This window comes from Rosa chinensis, chromosome 1, assembly GCF_002994745.2.
Source record: "Rosa chinensis cultivar Old Blush chromosome 1, RchiOBHm-V2, whole genome shotgun sequence".
NCBI classification, from domain to species: domain Eukaryota; kingdom Viridiplantae; phylum Streptophyta; class Magnoliopsida; order Rosales; family Rosaceae; genus Rosa; species Rosa chinensis.
The window spans coordinates 56729960-56750247 of record NC_037088.1 but is presented as its reverse complement, the minus strand read 5'-3'; the positions used below and the strand labels follow the sequence as shown (position 1 = coordinate 56750247).

At 39.8% G+C, this 20288-nt stretch overlaps 1 protein-coding gene across 4 annotated transcripts; it reads right to left on the bottom strand.

Moving 5' to 3' along the window:
* Positions 1–1180: 1180 nt before the first annotated feature.
* LOC112187510 (uncharacterized serine-rich protein C215.13) lies at positions 1181–8001 on the bottom strand. 4 transcript variants are annotated; one of them, XM_040513417.1, is made up of 4 exons: positions 7213–8001; positions 4787–4898; positions 3687–3776; positions 1181–3581 (listed from the first exon to the last, which is right to left on the bottom strand). In XM_040513417.1, the coding sequence occupies exons 1-4, from the start codon at positions 7852–7854 to the stop codon at positions 2890–2892; spliced, it is 1536 nt and encodes a 511-aa protein (XP_040369351.1). In that variant the 5' UTR covers positions 7855–8001; the 3' UTR covers positions 1181–2889. The 4 variants fall into 4 exon arrangements, 3 of the variants coding, with proteins under 3 accessions (XP_040369351.1, XP_040369352.1, XP_024182113.1); XM_040513418.1 differs by having other exon boundaries at positions 3699–3776; XR_005805401.1 differs by having other exon boundaries at positions 1183–1652; positions 1746–3776; positions 7213–8000.
* Positions 8002–20288: the final 12287 nt, after the last annotated feature.

Below are 20288 nucleotides of genomic sequence, written 5' to 3'. Positions count from 1 at the left end.
TTTGATGCTTACGGATGCTCTTAGTCTGAGTATTATGAACACTCTTAGTTCGTTATGCGTGAATCCCCACAATTCCGCTTTATTAAATAATCGAACTCATGTTTGTATATGGAAAATCCTGCAGAAAATAAAGGAATTTAAAAGACAAGAAAGCAGGAACTTTAATATTTAAAACTTGGGCTAAATACTGATTATTACCCTGTAGTTTGGGTCCAAAATCAATTCAGTCCCTGAACTTCTAATTTCATCAAGAACACCCCTGCACTTTCAATTTTGATTTAATAGGTCCAATTTGTTAGTCTTACAACAATTGAGTCATTTAACTTCTTGACGTGACTCATATATGGTCTATGTTTTATGATGTGGGGTTGAGGTGGCCTGCATAGTCAATTTTGGAGGGAGTCCCACTATTAGAAATCTATCAAATGAATAGTTTTTTCAACAAATAATTTAACTATAACTTGAACCCATAACAGAATATTAACGAATTGGACCTATTAGATCAAAATTGAAAGTACAGGGGTATTTTTGATGAAATTAGAAGTTCAGGGACTGAATTGGTTTTAGTCCTAAACCACAGGGTAGTAACCAGTATTTAGCCCTTAAAACTTACTTGTTGAAATTAGGAGCAGATTCACTTCTGAACAGCTCCCACTTTGAATGGTGTATAGATCTCAAAACGACTCCAATAGGGCTGAAATTTGGAGGTCAGATAGAAGAGGCAGAGACGAACAACTTTGATGAAGAATGGATTTTGATCTGAGGTCCAGATCAAGAAGTTTCGGGGAATGAAAACAAGCTGATCTGCACAGGAATTAGCGTGCTGCTGTGCTGCAGGGGGCAGCAGGCGTGCGACTATGCTGCAGGGACAGTAGAAGGCACACGGATGCTTAAGGGCTGCAGGAGCATCGCACGGTATGGCTAGTAAGGGCTAGGACCTTGCGGCAGTTTTTTGTGAAAGAAATTTCGGGTGTTAGGCTTTTTTTCCGGCTAGGGCTTGGGTTAGAGTATAGTGCTGATAACGTGTTGTAGAGAATTGGAAAAATGTATTGTATTCATCTCACTATGAGGTTTATATAGGGTTACATCATGTATACAAAAGGCAATACATAATAGCTATACTAATCAATCGCACATTACAAGTATGTCAATCGCATGCATTGCGAGTCTGTCAATCGCATATATTACGAGTCTGTCAATCGCATACATTAAGCAATACCTATTGCATGAATAGTCATTATCATTCACAACAAGAGCTATTTTCTCCCATCTTGCTTAGAAAGGAAGTGTGAAGTCGGTTGAGCAGCAAGGCATATAAAAATTGAAAAAGAACAGCTGGTGGTAGCTTGGCTTTACACAGCTCTCTGTAAATTACATGTCTAGGGTCCAGAGTACAGGGGTTTCATAATTTAATTTTGGGACCTAGGGCAAAGGCTTAGCTTGATTAATGTACAGACAATGATAGAACAAATAAGAAGAGCACAAAGCCACAGAGATATACGAAGGAATTCAAAACATAAGTAGTCAAGTCGGCAAGAATAAAAAAAGTCAAGAAACTCAATACCCAGAATCACAGCAGCAACTCCAATTCTCCAAATCAAACTATCCCATGCAGCAGCAAGCCAGCAACCACCAGCAAGTCAGTCACTAACCTTCATCGAAACGCACAAATAAAAATTTAGAGTACATTCATGTGATTTCCCCAAATAGGCAAGAATTAAAGATAAAGATAAGAGTATCTGTACCTGTGAAGTTGGGATCCCTAAATCGGACTTCAACTAATCAAGCAGTGCTAGTCACTTACCTACTGAGTAGTGAGCTGCTGTGGGAGTATGTGACCTACAGATAATTTTTTTTCTTTGGGCTAGATGGGCTGAAGGTATATATATATATATACACACACACACACACACACACACACACACACACACACACACACACACACACACACATATACTTAGGGGTTTTTGGCCCAAAAATATTGTTTAAGCTGCAGCCCATAGAGCCTACCACTTGCTTCCGCCACTGGGGGAGTCTTAGCTAAATACATAATTAAACATCTTAATGCACCTTGAGAGCATATGTGATGTTGGTCCGAGACCAATAAACCAAAAGAAAATGAATCCACAAATTTTATGAAAACACTGATTATGTTGAAGAGCAAAGATCTCACATTAGGAAAGTGACAAATAAAATATAACTTATAAGTGGGTGAATCACACTCAATTGTACCGAGACCTTTTGTGATTAAAAGCAAACACTTAACGGGTAGTTAAGTTGGGACAATATCGGTACAATGGTGGGCCACAAGATACGTTTGTCGCTGTTTAACATGGTATCAGAGCGGATTATCACACTGTGCATGCCTCGCGGCCACACGAACTCCATGTCACCCAATATAAGTTTTCCACGTGTATGGCTTGAAAATTCGCCACACTTGCGGGAATGTGTTAAGAATATACAGATCCCACATGAGAAAAATGGGACTTTGCCTATAGGTTTATAAGGGTTTGGGCCACTCCATCCATTGCCAATTGGTTTTAGATGTGAACCCCAGATTACTTTATCATTTTTTTTAACAGAAGAATCACTGGCAAAAGCAGTGAAGCAGCCTGTAGAGGAGCTGTGACACATTCTGACCCGTTCCACTTAAGTTACAAACAACAAGAGTATACAGCAAATGGTGGAGAATAGCACAATAAGGATGTGACATACATCATATACTAAAAAAAAAAAGCATATACAAACCTGTATAAAATGTGAACTTACGCCTTCATGGTAACCACGAAAATTTTCACCTAAGATAATGAAAAGAAAAAGGGAAAAAAATGTATCTGATATCTGTAACCTGACAAGGGCAGTTATGCCCTCATTAGTAAACCGATCCAATTACTTCTTCCTATTCTTGCCGTGATTAACCCTCACAATACTTCTATTAGACTTATCAGCGGCACCCAATGAGAAGCTATTGGAGGTCAAACCTAGGCTATATTGAAATGGTGCAGGGTTTTGCAAGTTGGCTAAACTATTGGAACCCTGAAATGGTGGAGGGTTCTGTGAGTTGGATTGGTTTGGTTGGCTCTGAAACTGGAAGCCATTGGAGGAACCTCCAAATACAAAGGGGGCTTGTGGGGTTGACACAGGCTGCTGGCCAAACACTAGGAATGTTGGTGTAAACTGCGTGGTTGAGGAAGGCTGTTGACCAAAGACTGCAACTGTAGGCGGAGGTGCAGCCATGCTGTCTTCCATATTCATTTGATCATTATTACCCGAGGGAGCTGTAGGGAAGCCAAATATAGAGTTGGAGTTACCAAATGCAGGCTGTGATGGGGTAGTAGTAGTTGTAGATGATGTAAAGGGGAACATGCCGGTTGATGATGCACCATTGGACAATCCAAACACCGATGCGTTGTTGGTACTTGGAGAAGAAACTGTGGATGCTCCAAACAAAGTAGGCAAACTGTTGGACGTAGGAGCAGAAGCGGAGGGCATTCCAAATATTGTGGCTGCACTGTTAGAAGTAGTAGCAGAAATCAAGGATGCTCCAAATGAAGTAGATGTAGTGTTGGTTGCAGCAGAGGCTGAGGATGTATCGAATTGAAACGCATGTGAGAAAGATGTAGAGTTTAATGTGGAAGCAAATTTAGAAGATATAGCAGGTTTCCACCCGCTACTGAATATAGTACTTGTAGCATTACTGGAGCTGCTAGGGTTGGCTTCAGAAGAGGGGGTAGAAGAACCGAGTGCACAGCTCCCAGAAGAGAAAGTTGTATTTCCTGCAAAATTAAATACAGAAATGAAAGCTGTATTTCCTGCAAAATTAAATACCGAACCGAAAGCTGATGAACCAGGTTTAATCATTTAAGAATTCCAAGGAAGAACTTCTTGGCGTTACTGCAAGTTGAAGCAGTTGAGGGTTCAAATTTGAAGCACAATCCAGGTACCATGTTAAACAGCGACCAGCGTGGTTGAGACCCACTATTGTACTAATGCTGTCTCAACTTAACCACTAGTTAGGTGTTGGGTTTTCATCACAAAAAGTCTCGGTACAATTGAGTAAGAGCCACCCACTCATAAGTTATATTTTCTTTTGTCACTTTTCCAATGTGAGATCTTTTCTCTCCAACACGCCCCCTCACGTGCAACCTAACTCTAGGTCTACACGTGAAATCAATTAACAAATCTAATTCCTACATTGAAAAATGATTTTGGATGTAAACCTCATATTACTTTAACATGATATTAGACTCTCCAATTGTCATGTGCCCGAATTTCTTATATTGCCATCGGAAAATTCCGATTGAATTGTTACCATGTGTCTGATGTAGGTCTTGGATTGTTATACTAACCAAGTTGCCGATATGAGACTTGTGTCCCAATTTCCAATGTGGGAATTGGATTGTTAATTGATTTCACGTGCAGAACTAGAGTTAGGTTACACGTGAGAGGAGGCGTGTTAGAGAGCAAAGATCTCATATTAGAAAAGTGACAAATAAAATATAACTTTTAAGTGGGTGGATCACACCCAATTGTACCGATGGATTTTGTGATTAAAACTCAACACCTAACGGGTGGTTAAGTTGGGACAATATCGATACAATAGTAGGCCACATGCCACGTTTGTCGTTGTTTAACAGATTAAAGATAGCCACATAGTTATATTAGAACATTCAACTAGCACACTGCTTAAAAAGCATATTACATAAGAAAATTTTCATTCAAAGTCTAAACATTCGACTCCCATAAAAAAGTTATGAAATCGAAAAGCATGATCATTAAAACCCACCTTTATGTAGTAGTTGCTCCAAGATATCAATGCCAATCCCAGTTTTCTTCCCAAGGAAGACATTTGTGAGGATCGATTTGGACAACAAAGACTCCTTCAACAGCTCCACACCCTACCAAAGCAAAACAAATTACTAACCAATCACTAGTATCAATATATATATATATATATATATATATATATATATATATATATATATGCTCGTTCTAGAGGACCTCCTTACTTTTAGAATTTGAGGATTCTCACTATTTTACACTAGTATGTGATCTCAACCGTTGATCATTTAGGGGGGTGTATTGTATATGGAATTAGTGGAACTTTTAAAGAAATCTATGGAATTTAAAAGTCTTGGTGTATTTAATATAGACTTTTAATAGTCCATTAAAGTCTTGAGGTATTCAATTAGGATTTTTAAAAACTTCATGAATTCCACCAAAATCTAGGGGTATTCAATTAGGACTTTTAAAAATGAATAAAAGTACAGAGGTATTCAAAATATCATTCATACTTATGGAATTAGAAAATCATGGATAATCAAGGACTTTGTAGTGTTAACTATACATACCAAACTCTAATAATTTTCCAACCTCCAGACCAAAGATTTCAAAAAGTCTATCAAAGTTTCCTCTTCAAAAAAAAAAAAAAGGTTTATCAAAGTTCTTCTCTCTACGCACAGAAGAAGTTTGTCTTTCATCATCTCTCTCTTAATTTTTTGTCTTTTCTCTAATCTTTTATGATATCAACCTTTTTTGATACCCAACAAGTTCATTGTAGTTGTTGAATGTGATTTTTTTTTTCTTTTTCAATTGTGATACTTCGAACCCTAATAGCAATAAAAATGATTTATGAAACCCTAAAACTCAAATATTGTGGTCTAACCCTAAGACCTTGAACCATACTAAATTTTATTTTATTAATTAATTATTCTCATTAATTTGAATTTATATTATGGTTCAAAAAAAGGTTGAACAATTGAATTTAAATTGATTGATTATAGATCAAGACATTGACCAATATTGCTACAATATATGTTAATCGGCGAAAACAAAATTGATGAGAATAATTAACCATAAACATCAAGTGATCTATATTGTATATTTATGTTGTTGGGAGATTAGGAATGAGAACAAACTCACTAGACAGACTAACAATCATTTATTTGAGTAATTTCTATTAGAAGATATTGGAACATTGAAGAGACAACAAGTTATTATTTTGTTTTGTGTTTGGGCTGCATTTGTTTTATTTTTTTTATTTTGTTTTTTGTTTTTGTTTTTTGTTTTTGTTTTGTACATCCTAGGAAATCTGTAGAAGTCATTCATAATAAAGTATATGGAAATTATTCTACGCACCGACGGTGCAAGTGACCCAACCCTTATAAAATAATCTCAACCCTTGATATTTTTTATCAACTTTATTTTTAATAAACAAAAAATGTATTTAATGCAATCTAACCATTTATTTGTGTTGGTGCAAGTGCACGGCGGTGCTCTGAATACTCCCTCGTAAGTATATAGATTTTCATGAATCAATAAAAGTCTGTTGCTAAAATCAATGGTTTTAAGAAATCCATAACAGTCTATCAACTTTTTAAAGAGTCTGTGGACTTTTCAAAAAGTCTATCATTTAAAAAAAATCTACACAAATCCAAATACAATACACCCCCCTTAGATTCCTACGCAAGAATTGTGTCTACAAAAAATCAACAAAATTCATAATCATTTGGTTATTCAAAATTGTGTAAACAAATGTGGTGCGTTAGATAAAATTAAAATGAACATTGTGGTAATCAAATGGTTGAACTTTTTTCGATTTGGCTAAGTTTTTGTGGGATTCATATGTATGTGTGTAACTAGAGGATGAATGGTTTAGATTATTAAACTACAAGCTAAAAATAAAAACATCATTTTCAAATTTAAGGAGATCCTCTCTAGATCCTCCCTATATATACTAGATCGCCCTACACACTATGTGTGTGAAATTTTTTTTTTTTTTTTAATAGGGAGTGAGTAGTTTTTTATGGAAGTGGGTAGTTTTTTTTACAGATAGTTATCTGTTTCTCACTTTTACCATTTATTTTTCTTTTTTCTATTTTCTGTCTATTTTATAATTTGACTATGTTACCCCTATCTATTTTATGAGTTGTAAAAAAATTTAATATTTCAAGGTAATTTTGGTACATTTTTTTATATTTTGGCTAACAAAACCTATTATCTTAATAATTAATTGTGTGTGTGTAATAGTGAATGATTTGATCAATGAATATTTAATTTTTTCTTCAATTTTGATTTTGAATCAATTCACAAAATTCTTACACAGGATATATATATATATATATATATATATATATAGAGAGAGAGAGAGAGAGAGAGAGAGAGAGAGAGAGCGACATTACCACAACTATGTCTTCACATAGAAATTTTTACCTTATCCATGGCAAGTTCAACAACCTTCTCTTCAAGAGCCTCAACATCCTTGATATTCAACCTGTTGAGCATAGTGATGCTTGAAATGGTGGACATGGGCTTCACCTCCAGATCATCCATTATCATGTATGTCACAACGCCTTTCACATATCCAGTAGCGACGGCACCAGAAGTTCCTGCCGTTGTAGTCGGCTGACCGACATAAGTAGTTTGGAGGTCCATGGTGCGTGTACACGATGGACATTCCTCGTTGGGATTTTCAGTTACGTACGGGTGGGCCTGGGTTCCGTCATAAAATGCAGGACACAAGTAGAGCACCTTTGGAGCACTTGATTCAACGTTGTTGGCCAACTTGAGGATATTAGGTCCAGTAACTAGTGCCCTGGGTTGAAGCACGATATCCTTGTTTAGTTCGGGTTGCATATATGTATCATCAAGGTTTTCAACCCTCTCATACGGTTTACCAAAGCTACCAACCATCTCACCCTTGGAGAGAAGCCTAATGACAGTACCAACAGGCAAAGAGAGAAGAGTGAAAAGAAAATCCACAAAATCCTTACCGGCTTCAGCAAAGAGAACCTTTTGATTCTTTCTATCAATCAGGAGTTTCAGGCTAACAGCACCGGAATTAGAGGTCGCCATTGATATTAACTTGGAGGAATATTAATAGGGTTGTCAAAGCAAAAGCTAACAAAAGAACAGAATTCAAAACATGGTTTTCATTTCATATCCCACAAAACAGCTTCAGCTTACAATTTAAAGTTCGTAAAAGTAGTCAAAAAAAAAAAAGTTCGTAAAAGTAGATTCCTACACTATGGATTGCGGCCAAGTGGCTAAATCCTACAAATCCTTATCTTGAAGTTGTACTATATATAGCAGTATTGCTAGGAATTGAATTTACTGACCACCGTTGTAACCAGAAAAAAAAAAAAAAATTTACCGACCACCGACACTTCGGTGATACCACCACCAGTCCACCACTTAATTAAAGCTGTCATGTCTTATAGAATATAATTAATTATAGTCAACCATAATTTAGTTATCTTATATTTCAATATTTTATTGCTTATCAATTTAACTATGTTAAGTTGTTTCGTCTTCAGCTTCACTTTCCAACACCCATCTCCAAAACTAATTCATTCACCATTCTCACCATCTTTTCTGGGCTTTTTGTTGGTTCACTTTAGAAAAATTGAAGAAAGGAAAGCAGAGGGTTTGAAAAACCAAAAACATGACTAGGTCCGTCAGTCCGTCAGTCCGTCACCAACCTGCGAAACTGACCGGCTGACTCGATCGTTTCACCAATTGCCGGCCACCGTTTCCGGTGGCTATACATCGGTCTTGACTAACTCGATCCAGTAATTAACTTCTCAACTCAGTCGAGAAAGTTTCTGTGGTATCATTAATTTGGTTTGAACCCACTAAAGAGGAATGGGAATCTCGTTGGGTTCCCTTCTTCCTCTAGTGAAAGTGAAACAAAAATTTGAAGCAGGCAATTATATTAATTCTTCACAGTTCGTTAAGATAAATTAATATAGGGATTCAAACCTTGTCAATATCCATGTCTAGAGGAACCACCCTCTCTTCAAGGTACCAACATCCTTAACGTTGAAGTAGTTGAGCACAGTTATACTTGAAATGGTGGCATGGACATAGGCTTTACTTCCAAATCATCCATTATCATGTCCGTAACAATGCCTCTCACATATATAGCCTCCAACATGGGCCATGGCTGGCCCTTTCTCCGGTAGTCGCTGGTGGAGCAACATACCTTGTCGGGTTGGACATGGGGCCCTGACCCTTCGGACAAATGGCTTTAGGGTCATCGGACACAGTTGTAGGGGTATGGTCAGCTTGACTGCTTACACCCGTAAAACTTCTTAGCACCTGATTCATTATTGGTCAACAAAGGAAGAAAAACATTATAGAACCACCAACTGGTGCCCTAGGTTTTAGAAGGACATCCTTGTTGAGATTTGGCTGCATGTACGTGTGGTTGAGATTTTCGACGTCGTAAAGTTTCCCTAAACAACCAACCATTCCATCCTCATAGAGAGGAGCCCAATGACAGTGCCAACAGGCAAAAACAGAAGAGTGAAGAGAAAATCCACAAAATCCTTGCCTGCTTCAGCAAACAAGACTTTTTTGCGCTCGATAATGAGCATTCCAACTGCCTTATTGTTTTTCCCCGTTGAATCTAAATTCAATAATAGCTTAGCACAACTGACGACCTAAACTGGACCATGTGGAATTACGCACTTGTTTTCTCTATTGGTTTTTTGCTTCGTGGACGAAGGACCCTGCTGGATTTTTAGAAGTGGGTTTTCCTGTGGCTGACTCTTGATCTGATCGAATAGAATTCGTATTACATTTTAACTCCTAGGTAATATAGGATAAGGATAGCACTCCTAGATAATATAGGATAAGGATAGCTTATCTATAAAAGTATGAGACCTGCTACCAAAACTTTCCAACCCATACAATTTAGAAAGTGTCATATTTTCTTAGAGCCTTCAACACCAAGGAGATTGGAGTCCTGATCGAGTTGGTCATTAGTTTGAACAAAACAAGATAAGAATTGAATCAAAGAAATCTGTGAAACGATCCCAATCTTTGATTTCTTCCTAGCTAGCTAGAAAGACTTTCCACAATGGAGAGAAACAACAACAACATGAAGCATGATCATAATCGGTATTATGATCATGATGAATCTCCTCCTCCAGTTGCTGTTGCTACAGTCAGTGATGATAGCAAATATTCCGAGCTTTTGGAGCTGATGGTGAAATTTGGAAAGAAGGAGATGAAAGACGTCGAAGAAGAAACTGGACGAATGATCAGTTTAATAGATTGGCTAGAAAAGTCTCACAAATTGGAGAGTTTGAGAGCAATGAGGGCTCGAGTAGTTGACCAGCTTAAGAGTAGAGTCCCTCGTCATCTTCTTAGTTTCTGGTTTTTGATAACACTCATGTACTCAGAGGACAAACAAGTTATCGCTGCAAAATATCGACAATTCATGTCTTTGAAAGTTCAGGTATCATTTCAAAAGTCCTCGAAGAGTTCAGACACTGTTGAAGTAAAAACCCTAATCTAAAGGCGGCATGGCTATAAGTTGCAAATTACGCTCACATTCAGGACTTCAAGTTTAATTTGATTCTACCCCATGTTATGGTGATTAAGGATGTTATGTGAATCACCCTTTCCCAGTTTCCGTGGCCTGCTTGCAAAAAAAAAAAAGGCTAGGAACTTGTTCTTTGTCGTATTTCTAATGTCCTAGAATCAAACTATTGTTTATTCATATTATCAAGATTGGTGAATCATAGAGGGCACTAGATGCGGTAAAGGATTTCTCTGGTTCACCCAGTGTTGCTTGTTAAACAGCGACAACCGTGGCCCGTGGCCCACCATTGTACAGATACTGTCACAACTTAACCACCCGATAGGTGTTGGGTTTTAATTACAAAAGGCCTTGGTACAATTGGATGAGATCCACCCACTTATAAGTTATTTTTATTTTTCAGTTTTCCAATGTGTGATCTTTCCTCTCCAACACGCCCCCTCACGTGCAACCTAACTCTAGGTCTGCAAGTGAAATTAATTAATCCAATTTCTACATTGGAAATTGGGACACAAGACTTGGTCAATACAATTCAATGCCCACATTGGACACTTGGTAATTTCGATGGCAATACAAGGAACCTCAATTTAGGCTCATGATACGTGCCTACGTGGAGACGCAATTGGAGAAGGACCCGCTCTGATACCATGTTAAACAACGACAAGCATGGCCTGTGGCCCACCATTGTACCGATACTGTCCCAACTTAACCACCCGATAGGTGTTGGGTTTTAATTACAAAATGCCTTAATACAATTGGGTGAGATCCACCCACTTAGAAGTTATATTTTATTTCTCACCTTTTCAATGTGAGATATTTCCTATCCAACATTGCTTGCCTCGTACGGCGGTGCCCCATTTCTGGCGCTACCCACTGGCCTCGCTGGTTGTTGGCAAAGACTGCCGAACGAGCGATGTCTGGGTTCTGGTGGAGAAGTGTGGTGGTAGATGTAGCTGCAGTGGTCTCTCTTCTCTCTTCCTCTCCTCCAGGGTGTCGACAACATTGCCTTGAATAGATGATGCTCTGACCTGGACCTTGTGGCTAGGGGTGCGACCATGGCGTCACTTTCTTGGTCGAGGTGTGTCGCCGTTTAGGTTTAGGGCTTAGGGTCAGAGTAATGCCCGAGTGGTCGGCGTTTGGTTGAGATCTGAGCAACGCATGACGGTCGGGAAGGCGGGATATGGTTTCTCGTGTGTTGGGTCTGGTTCTGGGATGCAGATGGTGCATGGTGGTGGCTTTCGGCTGGGTCTCTAGCTAGGCCTCTGGTGGTTGTTGGAGGGTGGGGTGCTGGGCTGTTGGAAGTGCAGCAAGAAGGCTGGTCTTGACCTCTGGCGGAGGCGTCTAGGCTGGCAGTGGTGGATAATGAACGGTAGGCTGGGATGGTGGGTAAGGTTAGGAGGTGATTTGGCGATGACGTCAGATGCATTACAGTCTTTGCAGACCATATATAGTTGATGTGGGAGGTTTGATTTTGCTTGTACCATTCCGGCGGCGAGCTCATGGGAGACCTGATGGTGGAGGCTTGGAGATTGTATAGTGTCGTGGCAGTTTTCTCTTGTTGTCTAGGGTTTTCGTTTTGGTTATTGGTTTTTTGGTCGGTTCTACTCGGTTACTAGCTACTTATTTGAGTTAGGATTGAGTCAAGTTGGCATGTCTTGATTGTGATGTCATCTCCGGTGACAAACCTCTTGTCGAACAATCGTTGCATGTGGTTTATACATTTTTGGACACAATGTGGAAGAGGGCACTATTTGAGACTCTATTTTCTAATAAGTCCCCACTCATTTGAGTTAGATTTGAGTCAAGTTGGCATGTCATGGTTGTGATGTCTTTTCCGGGGATGAATGGATATATTTTTAATTTACTCATCTAACAAGCCTTGCGTGTTTGTGGTTTCTTACATTTCTGGACACGATTTAGAGCATAGCACTGCCTTTAGTATGATCAAGACTATTTCACTATAACATTCTGCTTTAGTAACTCACTGTGAGACTTTCTCACTTCTTCCTTTGTTTTGCAATCCATTACTCTTCGATTTCTCTATTTAATATCTTGTTAACCCAACCAAATATCATCGTTTCTTTTCCCTTCAGTAGGGAAAAAAAAAAAAATTGGTTTTGAACCCTAGTTTGGGAAACCTCCATCCAATTAATTCCACTAAAGTTTCTGAACCTTTGTGTGTGTGTGAGAGAGAATTAAATGAATCTTGTTCGCAAGACTAAAATGGATGAAAACATCTCTAAAAAAAAAAATTAGTTGACATGAAAGAGAATCAATAAAACTTAGGTACCAAAATGATAATTTACAATATTGAGGTACCAAGTGTTGAATGACTTAACCTTGAAAAGGCCTCCGAATTTTTTGGAGCTACCTCGGTTTACGAAACCTAGGTTTCGTGTTGCTGGCGGAGGTGAAACTTTGCTCCCCAGGTCAGGCAAGGCTGCGGCGCACTCTCGTGTGCGATTACGGTGTGGAGGTGGTGCGACGTTGGGTTGGATCATGTCTGGTTCGGCGGCGGCAGATTGGTTCTGGGTTTATTCCAATCGGGTTTTGTGGGTTGGTTCTCTTCGGACATGCAGTCGATTGTGGTGGTGTTTCCGGTGTAGGGCATGGCGGCAGTCCTTGCAGGTTGAGAGGCGAGGGTTGCGGCGTAGCGTGCTTTTTTTTGGGCCGTGAACTGATCGTGTTTGGTTAGGCAGTTGGGTCTCGGAGTTGCAGACAGATTTCGGATCTGCAAGGGGATCTGTTGCAGGGTAGCAGGCAGAGCCTTCGGTGGGCTTTACTTGAGATGGGATGGCACGTTTGGAGAAGTCGGCCGCCAGAGCTACGAGGAGTCGCTGGAGTACAGACCGGCGGTGGCGGGGTGCACAGGGATGCTCCTCCTTTGTCGGCTCGGGTTTGGGCCTGGGTTCAACCTTGGGCTGATGGGGCAGGGGCTTATTCCAAATAGGCAGGAGTTGACTTGGGCTTGGGCTTACGGGCTTGGGCTCAAATCCAGGCAATCTGGACCCTAATGTATTTGAGGGTGAATTCACTTCTATGAGTCTTCTATGACGTTTCTAGTCTCTTGTTTGTACCACAATTGCGTGATTGGCAAGTGAGGGCTAGTTGAATGATTCTTTTTCGTAGGAGGTGAGGTTTTTTTCATTTTTGTATAGGCCCGCTTAAATGTGAGCGTCCCAGTGATCTTTAAAGGTTTGCTTTAGCTTAGGTAGGTTACTCCGAATTTTCTTGTCGGATTTCTTATATAAATTTTGGCAGACTTCAGCTTTTTTGCTGTCGATCTAATGAATTCAATTTCTATTTCAAAAAAAAAAAAAAAAAATGTTGAATGAATTAAAATTAGGAAATTGTTTGATATTTTTTCTCCAAAATATTTATGAACTTTCCTCTCTAAAAAAAAATTATTTCAAAAAAAAAACAATAAAAATAAAAAGGTGAAATCACCTTTTCTGTTGCATATGTGACGGTAAAAGTGGAATTTTGCTTCTGTGTTCAAAACCCGCACTTATTTTCACTCGGAAACAATAGCAAACAGAAAAAACGAGCAATGATCAAATCACACCATTAGCTTAACTTCTCTTAACTACGAGTGCGCGTTGGGTTGAACAGTCTCAGAACTTCAGAAGGCGACCAAAGTAGCAAGAAATATCAGTTCTTGAAGTAAACTTTCCTGGCTCATGATCATCATCATATTGACGGGTCTCAGAGGTACGTACTCTCCATTCCAATCATCGTTTCTCTTCTTTCTTGAAGAAGCCCAAGACCCTTTTTGTCTTTCTGTTATATCTACATTCTTCTACCCTTTGAGTTGAGTTCTGGGCTCTTCGTCGTTCTTTTCTGGGCATTTCTTGAATAAGCGTACTGTTTTCTTCGTTCCGATCATCGTTCTTCTTCTTTCTTGAAGAAGCCCAAGACCATTTTTATCTTTCTGTTATATCTACATTCTTCTCCTCTTTTCTTTGAGTTATGGGCTCTTTGTCGTTCTTTTCTGGGCATTTCTTGAATAAGCGTACCGTTTTCTCAGCGTTCTTGAACCAAAGCCCAGTGTCAGATACTCAGATATGGATAGGAGTGTTAGAATAAGAGAACGATATGAAAATAGAGAAGAATTATTGGAACTGAATTGCATTCATTGATTGAGCGTACAAAACAAACTAAGCAAAAAATCTGGAACAACTACCCATGACTAACATGAACTGACTAACAACTCCTAAGTTCATGGGATTTCCCTAAAGACTTGGTAAACAAAACAAACTCCTAGTAGACTAGGAATTTTACTTATTCAAAGCTAATTCAAAACAGAAAACACTTAATAATTGCCCCCTTAAACTGATAGTCATCAAGACATCAGTTTAACTAAGAAACTCCAGCAAGTCAATCCATGTGCACCAGTAATATCATTAGTAACTTCTTTCAAGGAACACATGCATACCAAGTAGTCCTCGCAGCCTCATAAATGTAGCAACCTTGAGAGGCTTTGTTAGGATATCAGCAATCTGATCTTCACTTTTACAATGAACCAACTCAATGATGCCATCCTTTGTCAAATCACGAAGGAAATGGTACCTTACATCAATGTGTTTGCTCCTGCCATGTAATACCGGATTCTTTGACAACTGGATGGTAGAACTATTGTCACAATAAACTGCAGTAGCTTCCACTTGAGGAACATTTATTTCTCCAAGCATTCTCCTTAACCATACTGCTTGACAGGCACATGATCCTCCGACAATGAACTCGGCTTCAGTTGTTGACAAAGAGACAACTTGCTGCTTCTTTGATGACCAAGAAACAGCCTCACTACCCATCATAAACACATAACCAGAAGTACTCCTTCTATCATTTACATCCCCAGCATAATCACTATCAGTAAACGCAACAAGTTCTGACATTTCTCCCTTCTTATAAAAGATACCAAAATCAATTGTACCTTTCAAGTAGCGTAACACCTTTTTTGCAGCAAGGATGCGTTGCTCAGTTGGATGCTCCATAAACCTGCTAATAAGGCTTACTGCAAACATTATATCAGGCCTTGTGGCTGTGAGGTATATCAGACTACCAACAATTTGTTTGAAGAACGTGCTGTCAACCTTCTTGCTTTTAGGATCGTTAGCCAACTTCGATCCTAGTTTATGATTTTTAACCAACTTCAATCCTGGTTCTGCTGGGATTGCAACAGAATTGCAGTTCTTCATCTCAAACTTCTCCAACACCTCCAGTGCGTACTTCTTTTGTGTAATGAAGATTCCAGCTGCTGATTGTACTACCTCAATGCCAAGGAAGTAATGCATCATTCCCAGGTCTGTCATATCAAACTCCTCCATCATAGACTTCTTGAAATCATGAAACATCAGCTCATCATTTCCGGTGTAGATTAGATCATCTACATACAAGCAAACAATCAAGTACTTCCTTGCAGCTCCACATTTGATGTACAAAGTATGCTCATAAGGACACTTTTTGAACCCAGGTCCAGCAAAGTAGGCATCTATACAGCTATACCAAGCTCTAGGTGCTTGTTTAAGCCCGTAAAGAGCCTTTTTCAGCTTATAGACTTTCTTCTCACTACCTTTTTGCACATAACCAGTGGGTTGATCAACATACACCTGCTCTTGCAACTCTCCATGCAAAAACGCAGATTTAACATTTAACTGAAAGATAGGCCAAGCATTTTGTGCTGCAACTGAGATCACCAACCTGATTGTGTCAAGCCTCACCACTGGAGCGAAAACTTCCCTATAATCAACACCATACTCTTGCTTGTATCCCTTTGCTACCAACCGAGCTTTGTGCTTCTCCACTTCTCCTTTTTCATTCAACTTGGTCTTAAAGACCCATTTCACTCCTATAGTCTTCTGCCCCTTTGGAAGATCAGTAAGCTCCCAAGTGTCATTTTTCTCTATTGCTCTTATCTCTGCATCCATAGCATTCTGCCATTTCTTTTCTTTGACCGCATCCTCAAAAGTTAAAGGATCACAGTCTGCAAATAAAATCAAATGAGAAAATTGATAATCATCAGAAAGTTCATCTCCACTTACATAGTCAATCATCCATGCAGGTCTCTTCCTGTTTGTTCTTTGAGATTCTGAGCTTGGAGCTGCTGCTTGAGCTTCATGTATTGGCTGCTCATTTGTCATGTCTTCGGTAGGAGAGATTTGCAGCTGCACTCCTACTGTAGGAGGGATTTGTTGCTGCACTCTTAATTGTTCTTCATCAAAGCTCACAGGTACTTGCTTTCGTTGGGTGCTCTTGTCTGCCCAATTTCATGTGCTCTCCTCATCAAAAACAACATCTCGGCTGATCACAATCTTCTTCATGATGGGATTATACAATTTGTAGGCTTTGGATTGCTCACTCACTCCAAGAAATATGCATTTTTCACCCTTGTCATCAAGATTCTTTCTTTTTTGATCTGGAATGTGAGCATAAGCAATGCAGCCAAATATTTTGAAGTGATCAACAACAGGTTTACCTCCATTCCAAGCCTCTTGTGGAGTCATATTTTGAACAGCAAATGTAGGGCTTCTATTCAATATATGAATGCTCCAATTTACTGCTTCCGACCAAAAAGACTTCCCAATTCCTCCTCTTGCAAGCATGCTTCGTACCATATTTACAATAGTATGATTCTTCCTTTCACATACACCATTTTGCTGCGGTGCATGTATAGGTTGTAGTAAGCTGCTTCCGAATTCCATGCAAAGCACAAAAACTCACAAACTCCTGTGAGTTGTACTCACCACCACGATTAGTCCTCAGGATCTTAATAGGTATGCCAACCTCCTTCTCAACTAGAACTTTAAAGCTTCTAAATGTAGCAAGAGCTTCTGATTTTTCTAACAAAAAATAAACCCATATTTTCCGGCTATAATCATCTACAAAAGAAATAAAGTACTTCTTTTTACCATTAGATTCCAGAGAGATGGGTTCACATATGTCAGAATGAACTAGCTCAAGTGGTGCACGAGCTCTCCAGGCTTTTCCTTTTGGGAATGACTCACGATGCTGCTTGCCAACACAACAATCTTCACATACTTTGTTGGAGGGAGCACAGATTTGAGGAAGACCAGTAACCATCTTCTTCTGATATAGAGTCTGCAATCCATTAAAATTCAAATGACCATAGCGAAAATGCCATAGCCATGTTGAATCTTTTATCTCAGTCAAATGGCATGAATGAGCACTCTTGATTCGCAGCGGAAATAGTCTGTTTGGCGTCATCTTTACATGAGCAATTAGACCTCTTTGAGGATCATAAACTTCATAAGCACCTTCCCTGATTGTAGACACATATCCCTTCTCTTGAAGCTGACCAATACTCAACAGGTTACTCTTCAAATCAGGAACATAGAACACATTGGAGATTGTTTCAATATGATCAGCTTTAGTTCTAATTCGAATATCACCCTTGCCCATAACATTTACAGTAGAATTATCACCAAACCTTACAACATTGCGAAATGCTTCATCCAAAACAGAGAAAGATGATTTACTACCGCACATGTGATTGCTACACCCGGAGTCTAAGTACCATGTGTTTGCTTCAGGCTCCTCTTTCACATGCAATGCCATCAGAAGTGTCTCTTCTTCCTCTTCCTTTTTCTCTGCAAAATTGGACTGCTCCCCATTCTTTTGCTTTTCTTTGTGAAGCTTCGCATAACACTCCGAACGAAAGTGACCAAGCCCATGACATCTGAAGCATTCAACCTTGGACTTATCAAAATGCCCCCTGCCTCTACCTTGGGAATTTGAGGGCTGATGATCGTAGGAGTGAAGATCATGTTTGGTCCTATCATAGGATTGAAGATCATGTTTGGTCCTATCATAGGATTGAAGATCATGTTTGGTCCTATCGTAGGATTGAAGATCATGTCGGGTCCTACTGCCGCTGCCATCTCGAAAGCCTCTGTCTCTACCTCTCCAAGTCCCACGACCTCTTCCTCTTGTTGGAAAACCACCATTTGTTGCTACTTTCAAGGCTGCTTGCTCCTCTCCATTATTTCGATTGAGTTTTTGCTCATGTACGAGCAACGAACTCTGCAGCTCATCCACTAATAACTTATCAATGTCTTTGGATTCTTCAATGGAGCAGTCTATGTAGTTGAACTTGTCAGTCAAGGAGCGAAGTATCTTCTCCACCACAGTAACATCTTGCATCTGTTTCGTCATGGGTTCGCATCCTATTTGCCACTGACATAACTCTTGAGAAATAATCCGAAACAGACTCACCAACCTTCATCTCAAGGGTCTCAAACTCTCGACGTAGTGCTTAGAGCTGAGAGCGTTTCACTCTTGCATTTCCTTCATACTTCTTTTTCAGCGAGTCCCATATCTGCTTCGCTGTGTCCTTTTGGAGAATGGTCTCCAAAATTGCGCGGTCAATTGCCTGAAAGAGGTAATTCTTTACCTTGAGATCTTTCAGCTTCAACTCATCCAATGTCCTTCTCTGTGCAGCCGTCATCCCCTCTCCAGTGGCAAGCTCAGTAAAGCCTGTCTCAATGAGGCTCCAATACTCCTTCGACCTCAGGAAGTTCTCCATTAGCATGCTCCAATGGTCATAGTGACCATCAAAGCGTGGTATTGAAGGCTGCACGTAATTGTTCTCTGTTGCCATAACCCTTGCTGCTGCAAGACACACAAAGCTGCTGCTTTTCACCTCAGGCCCAGTGGGGGCTCTGATACCAGATTGTTAGAATAAGAGAACGATATGAAAATAGAGAAGGATTATTGGAACTGAATTGCATTCATTGATTGAGAGTGGCTCTGTATAAATAGAGCGTACAAAACAAACTAAGCAAAAAATCTGGAACAACTACCCATGACTAACAACTCCTAAGTTCATGGGATTTCCCTAAAGACTTGGTAAACAAAACAAACTCCTAGTAGACTAGGACTTTTACTTATTCAAAGCTAATTCAAAACAGAAAACACTTAACAAGGAGGAGCCGGATATCCTTCCTCAACAGCTATATGAATAAGACAGAGGAGTTTTTGAGTGCCCTCCAGCAGAGATATAAAGCGCAACGCACTGCTGCACTGACTTCGGCGACCCACAATATCCAGAAAGCAAGAACAGAGATACAGCGAGAGTTGAATGAGATTTATCCATCTCCGGTACTGAGAATATGGAAGTGGACAACGATAAGGAGCAGAGTCTTGCTTCTGAAAAGAAGCAGGCGACGTCGACTGTGGATCATGCTCGGGTGACCAAGAAAAAAAGGTCACATGGGAAATGATCGGAGGAGACTCGGCTTATCTTGGTCATTTAGATCCTGGGTTAAGTGTTGGTGAAGAGCTAGAAAAAATGCTGAGCCGGCTCTCAAATGGAGAAGGAAAGAGCGTCCTGGAGTGGATTATAGATGGAATGGGCGGAGCTGGTATCCTAGAGGCTTTGGAAGCAATGGTGAAAATGGTTGGGAAGCGGCTTTCTACGGCTTTGGCTGAGCTGTTTTACCTCATGCATCATGGGAAGCAATGCATAGGGATACTGAAAAGCTTTGTCCTAGAAATCAAAACTGAAAATGCTGCAGAGAATAATATCGTCAGGATCTCTTTACTGTTGCAGAGCACTACGTGATACAGCAGAATGTGGATGGGATAGTTCCCGAACAGCACGACGTAATCTTCAAAGATGTAATGGAAGGGGACTACTTGACCAGTGCGGGGTTGTAATCATGCAGACTGAGTCACTTTTAACGTTACAGAAGCTACCTGAGTCAGCGGTTCTGGCAAGAGCCGTCTGACATCAATTGTGGAACAGTTGCGGGAAATGGAGGAGATATACAAAATTGAAATCAAGCTGATGGATTGGAAAAGTGTCTTTAGTGCTTACAACAGCGTAGCTTTGATGAAAATGGATAACTTTGTTGGTAGAATCGAAGACAGCCTCGACTTCTTGTGGGGTGTTTTGAAGGGAAATCCCAAGAGGTCAAGGCTTTGAATTTCAGGGTATGTAGTA